This window comes from Lithobates pipiens, unplaced genomic scaffold (assembly GCF_037356315.1).
Source record: "Lithobates pipiens isolate NorthernLeopardFrog02 unplaced genomic scaffold, aLitPip1_a1.2 Scaffold_8, whole genome shotgun sequence".
Lineage (NCBI taxonomy): Eukaryota > Metazoa > Chordata > Amphibia > Anura > Ranidae > Lithobates > Lithobates pipiens.
Window position 1 is genome coordinate 201950878 of NW_027507903.1, and position 18709 is coordinate 201969586.

Below are 18709 nucleotides of genomic sequence, written 5' to 3' on the forward strand. Positions count from 1 at the left end.
TTTCAGGGCCCTTGGTGCAGGTGCTATTTTTAGTGATGTAGCGCCTGCAAAGCGCCCCGGTGTGAAAGGGGCCTTATACTGGATTTTGCTTCAAATTCCCTTGTGGAGGCTTCTATTTGTGGATGGACATTTTATGGCTACACAACCGATCACATTGCTATAATCTTTTTATATGGACTATAAACTGAAGGATTTATGAATATATGGTTGTTGAACGCATCATTTTGAGTTTCCATTATATCTTGTGGGGAAATTCGATATACAAGTGCTTTGGATTGCAAGCATGCTTCCAGAACAAATTATACTTGCAATCCAAGGTTTTACTGTAGTTCCATTTTATTTTTCTATTGATAAAAATGATTACAGAGCTAGTAGAAAATGTTGTGTCTTTTGGTTATGATTTAAACGGTATAATAACTGCATATATATGCAGGATCCTTTGCCAGCTGCGTGTGTGAGCAGCATCCTCCATCAGCCTCTATGGGTGCCAGTGATCTTGTTTACCTGTTTTTCAATTATACAGGCTATGGCACCCATATAGTTAGCACTGCTAAAGTTTCTCATTGACCCCTACTAAAATTACTGTAGTACATACAATGTTGCCTAACTACTATGTATAATGCCTATTTTCTTACATTATATTCATTCAGGGATGATCAACATGTTGCATGGCTTAGGGCTTCGATTCCTTGCATTGGGACATCACACCCCGTTTATGGTAAGGTTTTGTCTCCTGTTTCTGCACTTGGTCTTGGAAACTGTAAGAGCTCATTCACACCAGGCAGACTGCACGGATTATCTTGGCACAGGCAAAATTCAGAGAACGCTTTTAATTCAAAGCATTTTCTGATTGCATGAGGTGGAAAGGCAAGGCAGTGACACTACAATCTTTAACCAGAGAATGCCTTGCATTCATTAAAAAAACAAAATGCAAGGCGTTCTGTAAATAGTGCCTCTGCCAGACCCAGAAGCTAACAGCGATCACTGTTTTGAGAGTGGCACCGCTAAGCACAATGATTTCCAGATTCCACAGTGATTGGCCATTTATGGCACATACATACTTTTGGTCCTAGCTGGACCAATGTAACTGTGCAAAAAAAAAAGAGATCCAATTATCTACACCTCAGCTTTACAGCTTCTCTTGTCACTTTGCCTACTGTTTTGACTATCGGTAGTGGGATTATCTGGTTTCAATGGCACATGCATACTTCTATGAGGCCATGCTGGACCATTGTAGTTATACCAAAAAAGCCATACCCAAACTTCAGCTTTAAAGCTGAACAAAAAAAGCATATCCATGTTCCTGACCACGTGATGTCTTCTCTAAGGCCTCATTCACATGAGCACACTGATTAGTACACCAGTGTTTAGGGTTGTGTTTACCTTCCCAAGGTTGTCCATGCAGCCAGTCTGTTTAAAGTGGAAGTAAACCCATCGATTTAAACAGTTAAAAAAAAAAAAAAAAAAAAGGCATGCCGGGAATGCTAACTGCACATTGACTGTGCTCTCAGCCAAACTATCAAACCATCCAATGGGTGGTGTCATAACGAATCACATGTGCAGCACCATAGCAGTTGAAGATTAAGCAGAGGCAAAGATGGCAGCTTCCTTGGCTGAAAACGATGGGGGAGTTTACTTCCACTTTAAATCAATGGCAGGAGGAGGACTGTATGGATTTTCATGCACATGCCTGAGTTTACATCTGTACAGAATCGACGCATGGCTTTAAACGCATTCTGTCTGCAGTCATCTATTGGTCCCACAGAGATGTACAAGCAGGGATGTTTATGAAGATATGTGAAGACATCCACCTTTTTTTTTTTTTTTTTTTTTTAATATTTAAACAGGCTGGCTGGACACTTTACCTGCACTGGTAAACATGATCTTCTGCATTGGTGTATTGATCAGTGCATCTGTGTGAATGAGGCCTTAATTTGACTAGACTTGACTGTATGTATTTCCACTCTATACTTGACTATTTGCAGGGAATTCTTGTTCCTCTTTAACCACTTGCCGACCAGCTCACATGCATTTACTGCAGCAGGTCGGCTCTCCTGCGCGAACCGATGCACCTGTATGTCAGTCCGTGCATGTGAGATTGCGGGCACTTGACGGCGGCACGCCCGATACGACCCTCGGGAGCGTGCCCACGATCGTTATGCACAGAGGTAGAACTGGGATCTGCCTTTTGTAAACTAGGCTATTCCCCGTTCTGCCAGATGACATGTCAGACCTTCTGTTCCCAGTGATCGAAAACAGTGATCTGTCATGTCTCAGTAAGCCTATCCCCCCCTACAGTTAGAACACACCCAGGGAACACAGTTAACCCCTTGATCGCCCCCTAGTTTTAACCCCTTCCCTGCCAGTGTCATTTATACATTGATCAGTGCATTTTTATAGCACTAATCAATGTAATAATGTCACTGGTCCCCAAAAAGTGTAATTTGGGGACAGATTTGTCCGCCACAATGTCGCAGTCCCGCTAAAAATCAGATCTCCGCCATTACCAGTAAAGAAAAAAAAAATCCATAAATCTATCCCATAGTTTTGTAGACGTGATAACTTTTGCGCAAAGCAATCAATATATGCTTATTTTTTCTTTTTTACCAAAAATATGTAGAATACATATTGGCCTAAATTTATAACTCTGTAATGTGGCCTACCTAAACTATTCACTTAATTTAAATCCACTGTGGAAGGCTCTTGTATTACAGACTAGTTGATAGATCTAAAGTAGATTGTAATGTGTGTGTGTGTGTGTGTGTGTGTGTGTGTGTGGCCAATGGTGCCGATAATGACATTTACAAATTATTATTTATTTTTTTAGCACATTGGAATGGCCCACAACTACAGAAACAGCAGCCAAGCAGTTCAAGCCGTAAGGGATGCAGGATATGAAATCGCTCTAGGCTTAACGCCAAAATCTATTGGACCTCTGACCTTTGTGTTTACAGGCACTGGCAATGTATCGAAGGTAAGACAAAAATTAATATTGAAAACCAAACACAGGCTACAGCCACTCAACAGGTTTCTTTCAAAGACACTTCGTCAAGGCTCCCTTTGGATGGACGGAGTGCAGGTTGGGATACTAGTTTACCCATATTCGGGGTGTAATATGTAACGTTGTAAATGCACCAGCCCCTGCACCTCTCTGATCCCCTGTGTGCCAGCTAGCAAGGGTTCTTCTCTTGCTAGCTGTCAGAATTTTTTAAAAACATGGTCGTGCTGGGCTCCATCCATCTGGTCACGTCACTCATTCACAGCGCTCTGTGAATAGAAAACTGCAAGGTCCCGCAGCCTTTGCGGCTAGTAGTTTTCCATGAACTAATCACAACGCTGTGAGAGCCGTGGAAATTCATTCATTCTTCCTGTCGGCATGTATCGGCTATGGTACGAGGAAGCAGATACACTGACAGGTCTGCAGGAGACCTGCATGACATCAGCGATCTGCTGATCGCTGGTGCAATGCTGTACAGACTCCTGCAACAAAAAATAAATAAAATAAAATGCATATATTTTTTTACCTGCAAAAAATGTGCATTTTAATTTTTATTTTTTTTCTGAAAAGGTGGAATTATCCTTCAAAGAATTCCACAGACAAATAGGAATTGATTAAAAAAGTTGGGCAATGCCTGCAATTCAGCTCTGTTCATACCTTACCATTTTTGTTGAGCCATGTTCACTGGAAATCTGGATTTCTGGTTTATATATCTCCTTTATTTTGATTTTTAGGGTGCACAAGAAATGTTTAATGAACTTCCCTCAGAGTTTGTTGAACCTCATGAACTTCAAGAAGTTTCTAAGACTGGAGGTAATGTGACTCGCTTCAAAACATGTTATTTAAGTCTGTAAGTACTGCAACTCCCTTCTCATTGGCTTGCCTCTACATGGTCTATTACCTCTTCAATCTATCATGAATGTCGCTGCCAGACTCATCCACCTTACCAATCGCTCTGTGTCTGCTACTCCTCTCTGTCAATCCCATCAAGAATTAAATTCAAAATACTAACAACTACGTACAAAGCCATCCACAACTCTGCCCCCAGCTACATCACTAGCTTAGTCTCTAAATGCCAACCTACTCATTCTCTTCATTCCTCTCAAGACCTCCTGCTCTCTAGCTCCCTCATCACCTCCTCCCATACTCGCCTCCAGGACTTTTCCAAAGCCTCTCCAATTCTATGGAATGCTCTACCCCAATCTGTCCGCCTATCTCCTACTTTATTAGCTTTTAGACGATCCCTGAAAACACTTCTCTTCAGAGAAGCCTACCCTACCCACACCTAACTGTATTTTCATTTTCTCCATCAGCTCATCCCCCACAGTTATTACCTTTTGTTTCAACTTGACCCTCCCTTCTAGATTGTAAGCTCTAACGAGCATGGCCCTCAGATCCCTTGTGTATTGATTTGTATTGTAAGTGTACTGTATGCCCTCATATTGTAAAGCGCTGCACAAACTGTTGGCGCTATATAAATCCTGAATAATAATAATAATAATGTAATCACTTACTATGACTTATGCTCTATTGTTTCCTTTAGATCTCAGGAAAGTTTATGGAACTGTATTAAGCCGGCATCACCACCTTGTACGGAAAACTGATGGAGTGTATGATCCTATAGAGTATGAAAAGAACCCTGAATTGTACACATCTCGATTCAAAACAGATGTAAGTAACTTACACAAGTGCAAAAGGTTTTTTACTTTCAAAAATGTAATTAAAAGCTCTTCTCCACTTTTGGCCTGATTAGGATAAGTAGGATAGAGTAGTCAGACCATTGCTGATCAACTGTTTTATATCTGCTGTAAGAGCCAGGCTTAAAAGACCATTAAAAACTTAAGGGGACGGGAGTGCGCATGCGCGAGGCTTCCAAGATGGCCGCGATCATCTAAAGCTCCGCTGCCTCGCGGAACGACGGAACCCCTACCGCACGACACGGCTACCCTTCCGCTTCCCGAGCTATAGGGACGGACTCCTGAAGTGTTGGGGCACATTACTGAATGACCGGTGGACTGGCTAAACGCAATCTGGGCCCGCTGTTCGCTTCATTGGACGTGAGGGAGAAATCCAAGATGGCCACCGCAGCACAGCTCCTGTCTCAGGATCACAGATCCGCAGGCACAGTGGATTTCAGGTCAGATACAGACTTCCCTCCCCTCCACGCCACCCCAGGCAACCCCAGAGGTCTCCCCAAGGAAGCCACACCGTCCCCGGCCTCCACGGTCTCTCTGCTGGAACGCACCATCCAGGAGTTCTCCCCCTCCCCAGCGGGGACTTACAGGGTTACCCAGGCCGCCAGGGCCCCCCATGAGGCTGCTCATGCAGACCCAGTCTCCCACATGGATGCCCTGTTTGGCAAATTCTCTGAACTATTAGAAAGGGGCCTCGCCCAAACTGCCTTGCAAATCACGGGGGAATTGAAAGCTGATTTTATTAACCTAGGCTCCCGGATCGAAACGATCGAACATAAAATGGAGGATACCATAGCCAGATCCGTCCAAAACTCCAGGCACATTTATTCAGTACAGGAGCAATTGGACATAGCCATGGCCCGTATCGATGACCTCGAAAATAGGTCACGCAGATATAACATCAGAATTCGCGGGCTTCCAGAATCAATTACTGAAGTGTCCAGGGCGGTGCAAGACCTCATTCAACAGCTAATCCCTGACATCCCAGCTACTAAGCTTGAACTTGACCGGGTCCATAGAACCCTCGGCCCCCCTAGGAAGGATGGCACCCCGCGCGATGTTCTGGCCAAGCCACATCACTTCTCGGTGAAAGAAGAAGTTATGAAGAGAGCCAGATCCCTGCAACACGTCGCATACCAGGGCCACCAGGTTCAGATCTTTGCGGACCTCTCCCCCTCCACTATACAGAGACGGAGAGCTCTAAAACCCCTCTTGCTTGCAATGTCACAAAAAGACATAAAATACAAATGGGCATTCCCTTTTGCGGTCAGGTTCACGGACAAAGGGAAGTCTTTTGCTTTCTCCACTTTCCCCGAGGGGGAAAAGCTCCTCACCAGGCTGAAAATCATTTCTCAAGAAGCTGATATGGACACTTCTAACCCTAGCCAAGGCTCCAACAAACGGCCAACTCCTAACAGCCCACAATCCCCGTTGTGGACCTCCGGAAGAGCCAAGAAGGTCAAGGATAATGCACCCACCTGAGTAACATCCAGACCCCTTTTCAGACTCTCCATTCTGCGACTGACCGTCCGAGGTCCTGGAGAGGGCCGGAGGACTGCTCCCCAAACATTGAAAGTTTGGCCCTCCAACCCTTTTTGCCCTCCCCTTGCCTAGGACTTGTGCTACCCTTCTCCCCATTGCCTTCAATATTCCGGGACGCTATGCAGTACTTCGTTCATCTACTGGACTGCCCGTAACCCCTCATATTTGTCTGCGTCCCCTCGAAATGGGCCCTAAGGCTGCTCTGAGGATTTTCCAGGGGGCTGCATTCCCCAGCACCCTCCCTGGATATACCATCCTACCTTCTGCCTAAAGAACAGCATTCCTTGTTTAGCCCCAGTGTCTTCTACTCATTATGTTTAGCCGTGCCTCAAGAAAAATTTTTTTTTTTTTTTTTTTATATTGCTGCTTATATGCTACTGTTATTTAATGTTTAAATCACAGTTCGGGTAGTTACCCGACTAGGGGTCCCCAGTTCCGCGAGGGACCACATGTGTAACTCTCCCTCCCTCGGCCTTTCCCAGGCGTCTGAGGGTCGGGACTTCTGACCTTATGGGTCGGTTGTCTACATTGTTTTTTCTTGGGATTTCGGGGGGTGTCTCCTGCCCTGATCTCCTCTTTCTCTTCTCAGGAACCCTTTCTTTCCTTGCCCTTTCTCCTCCTCTCTTCCCCCTTGATGGTAAGCTACCCCCGTTGAATGTTTACATGACACTACTTTTTTTCTCCTCAGGTTGGGCTGAGCCAACCCAGTCGGCATGGTATCCTGGGAAACAACCTCGGGCCACCGATCCCAATGCCCTTACCGAGAACCCCGCTATGGATTGGGTAAGTGAGGTCGCTTTCAGATGCTGGGCTCCCCCTCTGCTCCATGGCTGATCCACAGGCTGCTAGGCTTAAGATAGCCTCCCATAACATTCAGGGTCTTAATTCCCCCATCAAACGGAGAAAAGCCCTTGATTACTACAAATCCCTGAAACTAGATATAATTCTACTTCAGGAAACCCACCTTCCTATCCGGTATAGTCCCAAGTTCCTACATGCCCACTTCCCTCAGTTCTTCTTAGCCAACGCGGAGTCCAAGACCAGGGGGGTGGCCATTTTGATTGCCAAAACATGCAAATTCAATAAAAGTTTTGAAAAAGCGGATCCGGAGGGCAGGTATTTACTTGTAAAGGGCACTGTGGGGGACCAACTTTACTCCTTGGTCTCCTACTACGCCCCGAACACGGGTCAGGCCAAATTCTTCGAATCCCTGCTGCGCACCTTAGCACCTCTTCTAGAGGGAACGGTTATTGTCGGAGGGGACTCTAACGTCGCCTTTGATCAAGGACTTGATAAATCCTCCCCCTCACATTCCCGCTTAACCAGGCCCACGAAGGCAAGCCTACGGATCGCCAAATTGCTTCACGCTCATGGGTTATCCGATGTCTGGCGGGAATTAAACCCCACAAAGAGAGACTACACTCACTTCTCAGCGCCACATCAATCATATGCACGGATAGACCACATACTTGTCCCCTCCTCGCTCCTTCCCAGGATGCTCAAAGCCTCCATCACTGACACAGTGGTCTCGGATCACTCGCTGGTAATTGTGACGGCCCTGGGGGGTGCGAGTGGGAGACACCCCAGGCATTGGAGGTTAAATGAATCCCTCCTTTCGGAGCCATCACGAGTTATGGATCTCGACAAAGCACTGCAGGAATATTTCTCTATTAATGCGACTTCTGATGTCTCTCCCGAAACCCTGTGGGCGGCGCACAAAGCATTTATTAGGGGAAAACTCATGCAATTAGGTTCTCAAATAAAACGGGAAAGGCATTCAACCATCCTGAAGCTAGAAGAGGAATACTCTAAACTCAGAGCCCTTCACAAAAAGGACCCCCTCCGCACCCCCACCTCCATACTAGACAAGACTCGCTTAGAACTCAACCTCGCCCTCACCACGAAAGCAGAAAAATCGGTTAGGTGGTCTGGCCACAAGTTTTACTCACAGGCGGACAAAATAGGCACACTCCTGGCTAATAGACTCTCCCCTAGAACCAAGCTGAGCACCCTCCCTCGGATCAGAAGCGCAGGACTCCCGCCCACGTCTAATCCGGTCACAGTTCTGAATGCCTTTCAGAACTTTTACACCTCTCTCTACAGTAGCCCCCCATCTCCCAAAGATAACCTCCTTCCAAAGTTTTTGGAGGGACTCCCCATCCCTGCCTTATCGACCGTTCACAAACAAGTTATGGAAGCCCCCTTCCAGGCAGAGGAGATACTGGGAGTCATAAAGGATCTTAACAAAAGCTCCGCCCCTGGACCCGACGGTCTTTCGATCCCTTACTATAAAGCCTTTGCCAACACGCTAGCCCCTCACCTGGCCAATCTCGGTAATCATAAAGCTAATGGAGGCCCTCTGGATCCCCACCTTAACACGGCATATATCACGGTCATCCCCAAACCTGGCAAGAACTTGGAAGATGTCAGCAACTACAGACCGATTTCCCTTATTAATAATGATCTCAAAATTCTCACGAAAGTTATGGCCAATAGGCTAGCCTCCTTCATCGGACGCTATGTTCACAAGGACCAAGTTGGTTTTATCCCCGGCAGACAGGGACCTGATCAAATTCGGAGGGCGGTTGATATTATCTCCATTTTGCAGTCTAATTGGGAAGGGGGACCCGGACAATCTGGCTTCCTCCTTTCCTTAGATATTCAGAAGGCTTTTGACTCGGTCTCATGGCAGTACATCTTCCAGCTCTTTGACAGGTGGGGATTTGGGGCTCGTTTCCTGGGCTTATTACGGGCCTTATACTCCCAGCCGAGGGCCCAAATTCGAATGCAGGGATACCTCTCTGAGCCAATTCCCATCACCAGGGGGACCAGACAGGGGTGCCCCCTATCCCCCCTCATATTTGCAATAGCCATTGAAACACTGGCGATCGCAGTCCGCCACAACATAGACATTGGAGGTGTCCAATGCGGTAGCCAAACGCACAAATGTGGACTCTTCGCGGACGACATACTGTTGTTCCTCACTTCCCCCCTCACAACCCTGCCCAACTTATCCCGGGTACTGGACGACTTTGCCAAGGTCTCAGGCTTGCGGGTTAATTACTCCAAGTCTGTGGCATTGAATATTTCTCTCCCCACCCACCAAGTCCTCTCACTCAAACAATCCTTCCCGTTCCAATGGAGTGACACTGCCATCCAATACTTGGGTATCTTCCTTACACCTAAAATAGAGATGTTGTATGCCCACAATTACCCCAAATTATACAGACAGCTGGAAACTGATCTCTCCTCATGGTCTAAACACGAACTATCCTGGCTTGGCCGGATTAACTCCATAAAAATGACCCTTCTCCCCAAAATCCTCTACTATTTTCGAGCCCTGCCAATACCAGTTCGGAAGGACCACCTTCGCTCTCTGCAAAGCAAAATACTGAAATATATCTGGGGTAATAAGGGATACCGCCTACCGCAAAACACGCTCTTCCTGCACAGACGCAGGGGGGGGTTGGGTTTGCCTAACCTCCACAAATACTACCTTGCAGCTCGCCTAGCCCAACTATCCTCGATCTACTCCAAATACGAGAAACCGGATTGGCAGTCCATAGAACGCTGTTCTGTACCCTCTTTTACACTAGATTATCTATTATGGTGCCCGCCCAAAGCCAGGCCGCCCATCATGTCCCCATCCCTATCTCACTCCTGCGCCCTATGGGACGGTCTTCGCAAAGAGCCTTCCCTAGTCTCCACTTTAAGACCCCTTGCTCACATGTTCCGTAATCATGACTTCCCCCCTGGTCTGGACATTGAAGCCTTCAGATGGTGGTTGGACAAGGGACTATACCGGATAGGTCACTTTTTCAATTCCAGGGGTCCGATTTCCCTAGCTTATTGTATCGAACACTTAGAGCTACCAGACACAGAGAGGTTCCGCTTCCAACAAATATCTCACTTCTTGAACTCACTTTGGAAAGACAAACCCCTTCCTCCTTCCTTTACTGAATATGAAGCCTGGTGTGGTAAGATCGGGGAGCAGAGGGGTGGTATTTCAGTGATCTACGCGGCTCTCACTTCCCCAACGGGCAAATCCCCCTATATGACGGCATGGGAATCTGATCTCCAGACCTCTGGCAGTCTTGAAACCTGGCAGCTGGCCCTAGCCAGATCCTTTCGTGGGATCCAAAACACCTCACTGATGGAGGCTAGCATCAAATTGATAACCAGGTGGTACCTCACTCCAGTCAGGCTAGCCAAAATATACCCCACGGCTAACCCCTTATGTTTCAGGGGGTGCCAACTTCGTGGCTCCATGATCCACATCTGGTGGGAATGCCCTAGACTTCGATCGTTCTGGACTAAAATCTTCAACTTGATTTACTTAGTCACAGGCTGCCGGGTTCCGAGAACTCCAGGGGTTGCGTTACTCAATACCCCTGTTCCTTTGATGTCTGGTAACACTCAGAAACTAACTTATTTTATCCTATTAGGAGCCAAAATTGCGATTGCCTCCGCATGGAAGCAACCCAGACCCTCCTTCCTCGCAGTTAAGAGAAAGATATCGTGGATAATGTCCCAAGAAAAACTGTCAGGTATTCTGTCAGATACCACACCTAAATTCCGAAAGGTGTGGGACCCTTGGGCCCGTTACATGGGAATCTCTCTGCTGCCTGGGGTACCCCCAGGCTCTCCTCTAGTGACCAGACCTCACCCCTAAAGCGCCCCCTCTTACACCAAATGCTAAACATTCTCCTGCTATAACCTTCCACCCTTTCAGGCCATAGCTTACATCCCCTTACCCCTCTGTCCTCCTCTTCTCCTCTTCTCTTCTTTTCTCTGTCCTTCTAGTCGTTCTAAGGTTTTGGTTTGCTCAACAGAGCTGTAATTGACAGGTTCACCGTACAGTCCAATTTAATGTTGCGGTGCCCACTGCGGACGGTCCTCCAACTGCTTTATCCCTCTGAGAGGGGGGGGCCTGGGAGGATACTCCCCCATCCTGGCACAGCAAGTTCCCTATTAGGGGTGTCGGGATGGGGGCTCCTGGGGGCTACCCCTATTGGCTCTATTTGGTGGGCTCTCCCTAGGGGGTCACCCTCTGTTTACCTCTATTTTTATTTAGCCCCTCGATGAGGAAGGGCATGCCGACTGTACCCTTTTGATATTTTCTGTCTTTCACTGATGTCTCCTGTTTTCATTACTTACATTGTGACAGCAGGCCCTCCCTGCTGCAGATTGTTTATATACTGTTATACGTATGTAAGTGCCTTTTTCGTAAAATAAAATATTTTGAAAGTAAAAACTTAAGGGGACATTAAATACGACATTTGCAACACATTTTTGTTTTTTCAAATCATTTTTATTTCTGACATTTATTTACTGTGTGGTGATATTGTTGGGACAAATTCATAAAGAAATAACACCATACAGTAGTGATGATCAGGTAAATGGAGGCAACTAAGGCCTCTTCCATGTTGTAGTAAATTGATTGTATCGCACATAAATTTATTGCCACATCATTGATACAATTCTGTGATTAATATTTTGTATTTCGCCATTTCTCTCCCAACCTCTCCAAATAGCTTCTCATGGCTTCTCCTGTCCCTCTATTTCTCACACTACCACAAAACAGATTTCTAAAAAGTATCTGTGATGCTCTTTTTGAATTCCAGTTCCTGAGAATAAACTATCATAGAACCAGAAAAGGCCATGCAGCTTCAAACTATCAAGCTATCTTACAGCAGCTTTGGAATTCAGAATGTTGAATAGTGGGGTTTGGAGGTGCTGTGACTATCCTATGACCTTCTCATTAGGTCACAAATAGAAAGTTTTTCTATTGAAATTACCTTTAACCACTGTCCGCTTGCCATATAGCAAAATGACTGCCGAGAAGTGGTTTCATTATCCTGACTGGGTGGCGTATGATGTCCAGCAGGATAAGCCACGATTGCGTTGATCTGTGGTGTGTCAGTATGACAAACCGCATCTCCTATAGAGGTAAAGGGCTTCAGATGGAGGCTCTTTATCATGTGATCCAATCACAGCTGATCACAGTGTAAACAGGAAAAGCTGTGTATTGGCTTTTCCTCTACTCACACTGACAGATGCAAGTAGAGGAAAGCTGATCAGCTGCTCTCCCCCCCCCCCCCCAGGTTGCCCACCTGTGGCCAGCAGGGATGACCACCTGGGGAGCCCACCAGGGATGGCAATCATTGCCCATTAGGGATGGCACTCTGTGCCCATCAACATTGCCTGCCAACGCCTCTGGTCAGTGCTGCTATCAGTGGTGCCCATTAGTGCCACCTATCAGGGCTGCCTATAAGTGCCCATCAGTGCTTCATATAAGTGCCACCTCATCAGTGCTGATCAGTACTGCCTTATCAGGGCCCGTGAGTGCAGCCTCACCAGTGAAGGAGAAAACGTACTTATTTACAAAGGTTTGTAACAAATAATGAAAAACTTTTTTTTTTTTTTTTTAATTTTCAGTCTTTTTTTTTTTTTTTTTTTGTAGCGCAAAATCACCCCAGAGGTGATCAAAAAGCTCTATTTGTGTGAAAAAAATTATAAAATTTTTTTTTGGGTACAGCGTCGCGTGACTGCGCAATTGTGATTCAAAATGCTATAGCGCTGAAAGTTGGTCTGGGCAGGAAGGTGTATAAGTGCCCTGTATTGAAGTGCTTAAGGAAAAGAACATCTTTGAGTAGTTCTTGTAGCATTTACCAAATTTAAAAAAAAAAAATCATACCGTATATAAAATATCATGCGGAAAGTATTCGCAGTACGTCACTTTTTCCACATTGTTATGTCGCAGCCTTATTCCAAAATGAATTAAATTCAATATTTTCTTTAAAATTCTACAAACGATACCCCATAATGACAACGTGAAAGTTTGTTTGAAATCTTTGCAAATTTATAAAAGAAAAAAAAAAATAACGAAAAAAAATCACATGTACATAAGTATCCACAGATTTGCTCAATACTTTGTTGAAGCACCTTTGGCACCAATTACAGCCTCAAGTCTTTTTGAATATGATGCTCCAAGCTTGGCACACCTATTTTTGGGCAGTTTCACCCATGCTTTGCAGGACCTCTCCAGCTTCGTGTTGGATGGGAAACATCTGTGCACAGTCATTTTCAGATCTCTCCAGAAATGTTCAAGTCTAGGCTCTGGCTGAGCCACTCAAGAACATTCACAGAGTTGTCCCCTAGCCACTTCTTTGTTATCTTGGCTGTGTGCTTGGGATCATTGTCCTGTTGGAATTGAACCTTTGCCCCAGTCTGAGGTCCAGAGCGCTCTGTAACAGGTTTTCATCAAGGCTCTCTCTGTATATTGCTGCATTCATCTTTCCCTCGATCCTGACTAGTCTCCCAGTTCCTGCTGCTGAAAAACATCCCCACAGCATGATGCTGCCACTGCCATGCTTCACTATAGGGATGGATTTGGCCAGGTGATGAGCAGTGCCTGGTTTCTTCCAGGCATGGCGCTTGCCATTCAGGCCAAAGAGCTCAATCTTTGTTTCATCAGATCAGAGAGTTTTGTTTCTCATGGTCTAAGAGTCCTTCAGGCCATTAGGCAAACTCCAGGCAGGCTGTCATGTGCCTTTTACTGAGGAGTGGCTTCAGTCTGGCCATTCTAATATACAGGCTTGATTGGTAGAGTGCTGCAGAGATGGTGGTTCTTCTAGAAGGTCCCCCTCTCTCCACAGAGAAACACTGGAGCTCTGTCAGAGTGAGCATCTGATTCTTCTCCCCAGTCTCTGTTTGGCCAGGCGGCCTGCTCTAGGAATAGTCCTGGTGGTCTCAAACTTCTTCCATTTACAGATGATGGAGGCCACTGTGCTCAATGGGACCTTCAATGCTTGTGTACTCCCTTACTCAACCCTTTTGCTGCCTCTTGAGGTACCTACCTCTAATTGGGTTCATTAGAACCTCCCCTACCTGGGGATGTTTTTTCCTATTCATGCATAGCTAAATAAAAAGCTTATGTACTCTGCATGGAAACATCCGGATAAACAATATTATCCTCCCAAGAAATTCTCCACACTTTATATATGAAAGAGGATTTTTATGAAGAAAGTGGGGGGGGGGGGGGTTCCAGCAATTGATGCTGCAATCACCTCAGTGAGCAGAGTATCGTATGTCCAGTGGATAATGCACTGATGTTAAAGGATCCAGCAAATTAAAGTTGTAACTTCCTTTTAACCACTTGAGACCCGCGCTATAGCCGAATGACGGCTACAGCGCGGATCTCCTTTTCCGGGACTACGTCTATTGACGTAGTCCCGTGCACGAGCGGCCTGCGCGCCCCCTGAGGGGCGCGCGCTCTGTGATCGGCGAGTCTACGAGACTCGCCTGATCACCGATCCGTGCAAGGGGTCGATCCCGACCCCTTATCACGTGATCAGCTGTCAGCCAATGACAGCTGATCATGTGATATAACGGAGCCGGTAATCGGCTATTATTCCTCCTCGCGCTGACAGCGTGAGGAGAAAAAAAAAGCCGATCACCGGCGGCCGTTATCGGGACATCAGTCCCGATCACGGCCAGCCCTGCCAGTGCCCACCTGCCCCGTGCCACCCAGCAGTGCCCACAATGCCACCCAGCAGTGCCCACAGTGCCACCCAGCAGTGCCCACAGTCTGCCTAAACAAAGGTGCTGCACCCCAGTGCCACATATCCGCGCCCATCAGTGCCCAGCAGAGCCACCTATCAGAGCCACCTATCAGTGCCCAGCAGTCCCATCTATCAGTGGTACCTATCAGTGCCCCTTAGTGCCACCCATCTGTGCCACCCATTCGTGCCATCTTGTCTTTGCCCATCAGTGCCGCCTTATCTGTGCCCATCGGTGCCGCCTTATCTGTGCCTATTAGTGCCACCTTAACTATGCCTATCAGTGCTCACCATTGCAGCCTATCAGTGCCCACCAGTGCAGCCTATCAGTGCCGCCTCATCAGCGCACTTCAATGAAGGAGAAAAATGACCTGTTTGCAAAATTTTATAACATAATTGCATCTTTTTTTGTTTGTTTAGCAAAAAATAAAACTCCCAGCTGTGATTAAATACCACCAAAAGAAAGCTCTATTTGTGGGAAAAAAATGATAAAAATTTCATTTGGGTACAGTGTTGTATGCCCGCGCAATTGTCATTCAAAGTGCATCAGCGCTGAAAGCTGAAAATTGGTCTGGGACTGAGGGGGGTTTAAGTGCCCAGTAGGCAAGTGGTTAAAGACGAGATGTCTTTTGCAGTTCGCTAGCGCAGCCGGTTCTTGCTGCAATTGGTGTATCTCAGTCCATTGACCCTTTAACGTTCTGCTCCACCATTTTGGTGGAGAACATTTTGAGCCACACTAACTCATTGCAAAATGTGGACTTCAAAGGGTTAAGGAACAGTTTGTGGAGATACCTGAAATTCTGCCTGATCGGCAGGCTTGGCAATGGGCTGGTGTATCTGATGCACTATGTCTCACAGTAGATGCTATGAAAGACTATCATTTAAGGCTTATGCTTAGACTAGTGCATTCTCACAGAGTTCTGTGGCTGAAATATTGATCAGCTGAACCAGTGTAAAAAGCTCTTGGCCAGTTGGTTTTCCTTCATGGAGAATGGCTATTTAGAGACCATCTGGATAAGTACATCCAAAGGACCTCTAATAGGGTAAAATCTATCTTTACCAGTAAAAGAAGGTTCAAACGTTTCTCCTTTTATCATGCTGCCTCTCCTATGCCAGGGACATCTGCCTCTAGGCAGTCTCGACCATCAGGTTCAATGGAAAGTCCCCAAGGGCAGCACCAGGGTCTTGGGGCAGAAAGCCCACAAAGCAGAACTAAAGCCTTCTCATGAAGGGACACCCCCACTCGTTCGGGTGAGGGGAAAGCTCCTGCGATTCTCAAGATCTGTCAGGAACAATGTCAAAACAGATGAATTTCTGCAATTTTTTCTCTAGGTTACGACTAGAGTTCCGAGAGTTTCCGTCTCCTTGGAGAATGTTCCTAAGGATCCAGAGAAAAAAGCCTCTTTCTGGCCTCTGGATCAGCTGTAATCCCAGTCAGTGATATCAGAGGTTCCCCTAATGGAACAGGGGGTTTTGGCTTAAACCTTTTAAGGTTCCAGAACCAGACAGAGGTAAAACCCTATCTAGATCTCCAAGATCTGAATCAGCAATTAAACATCCGATCCTTTCATAATTCGATCGGCTGTGTCCATCCTGCATGGAGGAGAGTTGGGTATCTCCATGTGCCAAATTTTCCTGTTCACCAGAAATTTCTGAGTTTTGAAATATAAAATTATCTTTTTAGTTGTGGCCCTGCCATTCGGCTTAGCCACAGCACCACAAGTGTTCTGAAAGATTCTGGCACCTCCTTTAGCCAGTTTAAAGGCTCAAGGCATAGAGGTCCTAGCCTATTTAGAAGATCTACTTTTAATAGATCATTCAGTCTCGGGTCTAAAACCAGAGTCTGATCTCAGCCGTAGCTATCTGAAATCTCTAGGTCGGATACTCAACCTAGGAAGATTCTCCTTAAAATCATCAAGGAGATTACAGTATTTGGGGGCTGGTTATAGATGCCATACAGAAGAAGATATTCTTACCCCAGACAAGAATCATTGTAAGGCTAATTAAACTTATAAAAACAAAGGAAAATCCCTACATTCGACTGTGCAGGAGATTTTTAGGGGAAATGGTGGCCTCCTTCAAGGCTGTCCCTTATGCGCAGTTTTACTCAAAAACTGCTTCAAAACCCCATCCTGTCGGTCTGGAATAAAAAAGGATTCAGGCCTTGTTTTTTTCCAATATGCTTGGCTTCCGACATAAGTCCGAGCCTAAATTGGTTGTTATCCATCAAAAGGGAAAATCTTTATTCTGGAAGGTGTTAACAACAGATGCCAGCCTTCTAGGCTGGGGAGCAGCCCTGGAAGGAGATTCTGTCCAGGGGAGATGGTCCAGGTTAGAGGACCTTGCCTATCAACTTTTTTGGAAGTTTCGGGCAGTAGGTCTGGCCCTAGAATCTTGGACAGTTGGATTACGGGACTGTCCTGTCAGGATTCAGTCTGACAAGGCCACGGCAGTGGCTTACATCAATCACCAGGGGGGCACGAGAGGTAACTTTCATTTTCAGGAATAGAATTGGCAGGCGTACTACTTGAGTCGCCAACAATTATTTCCGGGAGAATCCTCTCTTCACCCTGACATCTTCCTAGCGATATGTCAGAGATGGGGTATTCTAGACATGGACCTATTCGCGTCCAGATTCATCAACAAAGTTGACAACTTTGTGTCGAACAAGGGGTTCGCAAGCAGGCGGAACAGACGCGTTAGTCTTCCCATGGGATCAGTTTTCACTGGTCTATGCATTTCCTCCAGTTCTACTACTTCCGCACCTTCTCTGCAGGATTAAGCAGGAACAAAAGGAGGTGATTCTGTCGACCAGCGGGTCCCAGAAGATCTTACTTTACCAAGATCATAAAGATGGCAGTAGGAGTCCTTCGGACTCTGCCATTATAACCAGACCTTCTCGTACAAGGTACGGTATTTCATCCTACCTTACAGACAAATTTTTTTTTTTCAGGTTTGACTGTTGAATTCCACTCTATAAAAGATTGTGGGTGATCTCCTTCAGTAGTGTCTACTTTGATTAATGCCAGGAAGCTGGCTTCCAGAATCACTTACTATAAAGTCTTGAAGGCATATGTTTCTTGGTGTAGATCCAGGGGTTGGCACCCCAGAAAGTATGTCATAGGTAGGATCCCTGATTTCCTACATATGGGATCTGAAATGAAACTGGCCTTGACTTCTATCAAAAGCCAGATCCTGGCCTTGAAGTGTTTTCAATGGCCTCTTGCTTACCAATCTTAGGGCGTAGCTTATTCAGGGGGTAACACAGATTATTCCCCCTATCAAAGCACCTCTAAATTCTTGGGATTTAAATTTGGTCTTATCGGCTTTGCTGAATCAGCCCCTCGAACCTCTACGAGCAATTTCCTTGGTTCTTTTGACAAGAAAGATAATCTTTCTGGTTGCCATTTCTTCTGCTAGAAGAGTATCGGAACTAGCGGCTCTGTCTTGTAAAGAGACATACTTCATCATGTAGAAGGATGAGGTGGTTTTATGTCCTCATCCTGAATTCTTACCAAAAGTGGTAACAGGTTTTTCATTTAAACCAAGACATTATTTTTCCTTCTTTCTCCCCATAGCCTTAATCTAGGGAAGAGAAGGCACTACGTTCTCTTGATGTAGTAAGAGCGATCAGAGCGATCAGAGTCTATGTAAAGGCGACCGCTCAGGTTTGCAAAACACATGTTTTGTTTGTACTGCCAGAGGGTCCAAAATGTGGACGGGCAGCGTCAAAACCACTATTTTCCAAAGGGATTCGTCAAGTGATTCTTCAAGCTTCAGCTTAAAGAAGACAATTCTTCCTTCTCATGTTATAGCACACTCATCCAGGGCGATTAGTGCCTCTTGGGTGGTGCATCATCAGACCTCTATGGCTCAGATCTGTAAGGCCGCGACTTGGTCTTCGGTTCATACGT

General features: G+C 46.0%; 1 protein-coding gene across 1 annotated transcript in view; it reads left to right on the forward strand.

Annotated features, from left to right (window-relative positions):
• Positions 1 to 18709, forward strand: part of AASS (aminoadipate-semialdehyde synthase) — a 156525-nt gene that overhangs the window by 84854 nt on the left and 52962 nt on the right. The window contains exons 5-8 of the mRNA XM_077472495.1: positions 651 to 718; positions 2828 to 2974; positions 3733 to 3811; positions 4542 to 4669. Of these exons, the coding sequence (XP_077328621.1) occupies positions 651 to 718; positions 2828 to 2974; positions 3733 to 3811; positions 4542 to 4669 (422 nt within the window). The remainder of the gene's footprint in view (positions 1 to 650; positions 719 to 2827; positions 2975 to 3732; positions 3812 to 4541; positions 4670 to 18709) is intronic.